General features: G+C 27.0%; 1 protein-coding gene across 1 annotated transcript in view; it reads right to left on the reverse strand.

Annotated features, from left to right (window-relative positions):
- Window positions 1-2,369, reverse strand: part of LOC126908286 (death-associated inhibitor of apoptosis 1-like) — a 7,153-nt gene extending 4,784 nt beyond the window's left edge. The window contains exon 1 of the mRNA XM_050690200.1: window positions 2,353-2,369. Within this exon, the coding sequence (XP_050546157.1) occupies window positions 2,353-2,369 (17 nt within the window). The remainder of the gene's footprint in view (window positions 1-2,352) is intronic.
- Window positions 2,370-4,798: the final 2,429 nt, after the last annotated feature.

The raw sequence follows: 4,798 nt of genomic DNA on the forward strand, positions 1-4,798 counted from the left end.
AATATTTATTATAAAAAAATAATAATATTGATCCATACATTTTTCCAAAAGTTATATAAAATATAAATTAAATAATATAACATATAAAATCGAGATTTTTTTCACGGAAATCGTACGTTTTTCTTTAACTTTGATGTCTGTTTTCACCACGAAGACAAGTTCAGAGGTGAAATTTTTTTTTTCAAATTAAAGTATATTACATAAGCTTTAATTTAAGATATATATAAAAGTGTCAGTCTTTCCGGAACATTTTCAAAAGTTAAGTTGAAAAAGTTCTACTTTCTATACGCATATAAAAAGGTTTGCACCCCCCCTGTATAAAGGGAAATGGTCCGATTTTAAAAAAAAGTATGTCGAATGAAAGAAGTATATATAAAGTATTTATCATTAAAGAATAAAGTTGATTCATGAATTTTTTAAAAAGTTATAGCAACATAATGTTAAAAAATGTAAAATATAATATTATGAATTTTTTTACAAAAATAGCATATTTTTGCATACGGTAGTCTTTTTCACCATGAAGACAAGTCCAGAGGTCAAATTTTTTTTTTTCAAATTTAAGTATATTACATTAGCTTTAATTTAAGGTTAATATAAAAGTGACAGTCTTTCCGGAACATTTTCAAAAGTTAAGTTGAAAAAGTTAATTTTTTGTAAAAAAGCTACCATTTTGAAACCATTCCTGTGGGCTGTTAAAGGGTCAAATGTTCACAAAAATATATAAAATGATAGGTAAATATTTAAGGTATCTATAAAAAAAAAAATTATATNATAGGTAAATACCTAAGGTATCAATAAAAAAAAATTATATTGATTCGATCATTTTTAAAAAAGTTATGGTAATTTTAAGTAAAAAAAATTGAAAAAATATCGAAAATTAGCGATTTTTAAATTTGTAATTTTTTGGGGGATTTCCCCCGTTTACGGGGAACGAGGGAATTTTTTTCAATTTTTGAGGGTAATGTCTTCGACTAGATACGATTTGTGATCTTTTGACATATTGTTCATCAAAATCGGTCCAGCGAGAGCTATGATTAAGCGTTCACAGACACAAAAAAAAAAATAAAAAAACACATCATAGTAAAATTAATACCTTCTCAGCTTCGCATCGAAGCTAAAAAACATTTTGTTAACTTTGTATAAAAAATTATCATGGTCTGATTTTTTTGGTAGATATCAACACGTATAAATACTACAATTCTCTTAGATTTTTTGAAAAATCTATTAGTGTATTAGTATAGTACAGTTTCTACATTTGTAAAAATGTAACTATATTTGTAGTACAATATCAGTTAATTTATTTTATTTTGTTTGTCAGCATTTTGGTTAAATAACACACGTTGACATTCATATGCATGTTCGTTCTACTGTTTCGATACGTTTTTCCAATATAAAAACACGATCTTCGATTGTTATGTAATCTCGACCGAGAGCGTCCAAACGATTAGTCATTATAAACAAATTATTTTTTAAATTGTCAATGTCATCCGCATCTTCGTATCCACTATCGCTGTCGCTACTGTTTACAATCTGATATCTGTTGCTGTCAACGGTTTGTGTGAAATGCAGCAAAATCAAAAAGGTTGTTGCAGCCGTTATACAAAAAAATAATCCGATACGCGAAGCGTCCATCTGTTTAATATGCTCCCACAACGTTTCAATGGTTGTGCTGCCGCTTACACTGTCCATTGTGTTTGGTGTACAGGTCACTCGTAAATACGTAGTAAATATTTCGTGCGATTGACGTCTACCTCGGATGGATACTACATTAATATTGCAGTCTCAATTGTCACCTTTGCTATAGATATGTGTTCAAAAATTNATAATTATGAGACAAAAATTAGCAGGCGCCTGTAAACGCAAAGCTATAGACGATATTTTCCAAAGACCGCAAAAAATAATTTTAATTAATATATTTTTAAAAATTTTAATAGAAAACGTTCAATCTTAAAATTACATTAAAATATATAGTTCTAATAACGTAATCTCAATAAGCGTACGGAATAAAATTGAAATCCGTTTCAATAAAATAAAAGAGACAATTGATAAGTTTAATAAATTAGTANTTGAAATCCGTTTCAATAAAATAAAAGAGGCAATTGATAAGTTTAATAAATTAGCAGACTTGAATTTATGAAATTAGTTTCCAACAACTACCGAAAAATGTATAGTTCATAGATTTATTTTTTATTATATTATTACACATATTAGATATTTTTTAAGCACATAATTAATATTTGAATTTTATTTCAATGTTTTGATGACTATATTTTCTTATAAACTATATTTTTATTATTTTTTACAAAAATATATATACATTCTTAAGACAGTTATCTATTATAATTTATTTACCTTTGGTAAAACGCCATATTTTGTTTATAAAAGTGTACTTATGTGATAAAATAAGTAATTATCCAAAACGATGTGACTGTATTTAGAGAGTGGTTAAGGAGGGAAAATGTCAATTGATGGCGATGGGAAAAAAATATTGTAAAAAATTACTTTAGTTTACACATTAATATTAATACCCCACGCAAAAATCATAAATACAGACCTAAACGTAACATTGAATTCTATAACTAATAATGCCGAAAATTTTGGTACGGGAAGCTGCCTACCATGGATAAAGCTAAATGGTTCTCAAATTTTTTATTAGATAGACAGGTAGAAGATCAATTTGGCGGAAACGAAAAAACGACCTTATTCAGATTTGGCGGAAACGATGCTTGGCGGAAACGATACGGTCAATTTTGGCGGAAACGATGAACGCCCCAGATGGGGATGTAAAATGGCAACTTTTTCACCAAAAAATTAACTTTTTCAACTTAAGTTTAGAAAATGTTCCGGAAGGTCTGACACTTTTATATCTTAAATTGAAGCTAATGTAATATACTTTATTATAGAACAAAAATAATGACCTCTGGACTTGTCTTCATGGTAAAATCGGCTTCCAAATGCTATTTTTGTGTGAAAAATCTTGATTTTATTTTTTACATTATTAACTTTATAATGCTATAACTTATTGAAAAATGTATGGATCAACACAATTTTTTATGAGAAATAATATTTTTTAATAATCCCTTTTTTATCGACAGACTTTAACTTAATCAAGATATTAATAAGGAACTAGCAGATCATGTAACTTTTGGAATAATACACCAATTTTTTAAAATTAAACACTATCTAAAGATTTGCAACGAAGCGTTTTTTATGATAGTGATTTTAATAACTGTCAGATATCCTTATACTTGATCCAAATATGCCACTTCACCACTGTGCTGCGACCCCCTGTGCGGGGTTTTTTAATTTTAAATTATATAATTGTATAATTTCACAAATTTATTTATTTATATAATTCAATGGGCTTGGCTCTTTTTTAAATTGATATGTACAATTTATACAAAGACTACAATTTTCTAAGTACAAAACAAATTATGTGTTATTAATAATGTTGCTGAAGTAAATTGGTTAATGTTCTATCAGTGAGTGAACTAGTCAGTTATTGTTAAATAACACAATCTGCGTGATCCATTTTTAATCATCCCAATTGGCTTTATTTTATTATAATCTGTTATTTGTATAATTTAATATGTTTTATGTTTAACTACGGTGACAAAGCCACTCCAAAAACATTGCTATGAAAGGTTTGGTTAGCAATGAACGTTAAACTTTTGTGTTAATATGTATGTCTAATAAACATAGTACTCATATTATTCGACACAGTTTTATTACTATACATATAGAGTGATTGATTCGCTATTAACCACTAATATTTTCCTAAATTAATAATGAAATTAAGAATTTTTTTCGTTTTTTGTTTAATATTATTTCGTTGGAGTAGGATCAAAGGAACGTACCAACCAAAAGAAATATTTTCATAATAATTTTAACCAATTATTTTTGTTGAATTTTATGTTTAATCCATAAATGTACTCTCACCTAAGTTTAAATTTCATCACAGTTTTTAAATTTTGTAATTCATATTTGTAATCGTTTTTTTTTTCGTAAAAACTTTTGAGACAAGATGTTTTATTGTAAATATGTTTAAATTATTTTTTTACGAATATTAATATTAAAAGAGAAATATTTAATGCTAAATTTATGACGTTAATGTGCAAAAACCTAACCTCTTTCCTAAAATTATAAATATAAATTTAAAAATCCTTTACTATAAAATGATAAAATACGACTTAAGATTTTTCACATGTAGCCGACCATATGCCAATTACAGTTTATAACATCTCTGAAGAATATATTTTAAAGTAGATAAAGTACCTAGTTATTCTTATACGAATAACTTAAATATCTCATTCACGCACTACATAAATGTCTAATTCTTTACTTGTATGATTGGCTTATATTTTTTAACAATTTTAAGAGTAAGAAATTAGGAAATTTATATAGACAACCTAATTGACACGTACACGCGAAATCGGTGTATTTGACGTTTACAAAATAAAACGGTTAAATTGTACCAGGAGTTCATGAATAATAGTCGTATATTATTGAAAAACAGTACCAGGGATTCAGAAGGTTAGTTTTAATTTACTCATGGGTCGTGATAGTACAGTGTGATGATCGGCTTCTATTCTTGTAGTCGTCATAAGCATACCACGCAACGTGTTGGTTAATGGTACAGAACTGCTATTCACCTTTGAATTAATTACAATCATGTAATACTAGGATATATAATAATTAATGAATTATCCTTTCAATAACAATTACAATACACAATTAAAGAATAGTTCAACCATAAAAGAAACCAATTTGTGTGCATATAGGAATTTTGAAATAGTAA

This window comes from Daktulosphaira vitifoliae, unplaced genomic scaffold (genome assembly GCF_025091365.1).
Source record: "Daktulosphaira vitifoliae isolate Bord-2020 unplaced genomic scaffold, ASM2509136v1 Scaffold_5, whole genome shotgun sequence".
Classification (NCBI taxonomy): domain Eukaryota; kingdom Metazoa; phylum Arthropoda; class Insecta; order Hemiptera; family Phylloxeridae; genus Daktulosphaira; species Daktulosphaira vitifoliae.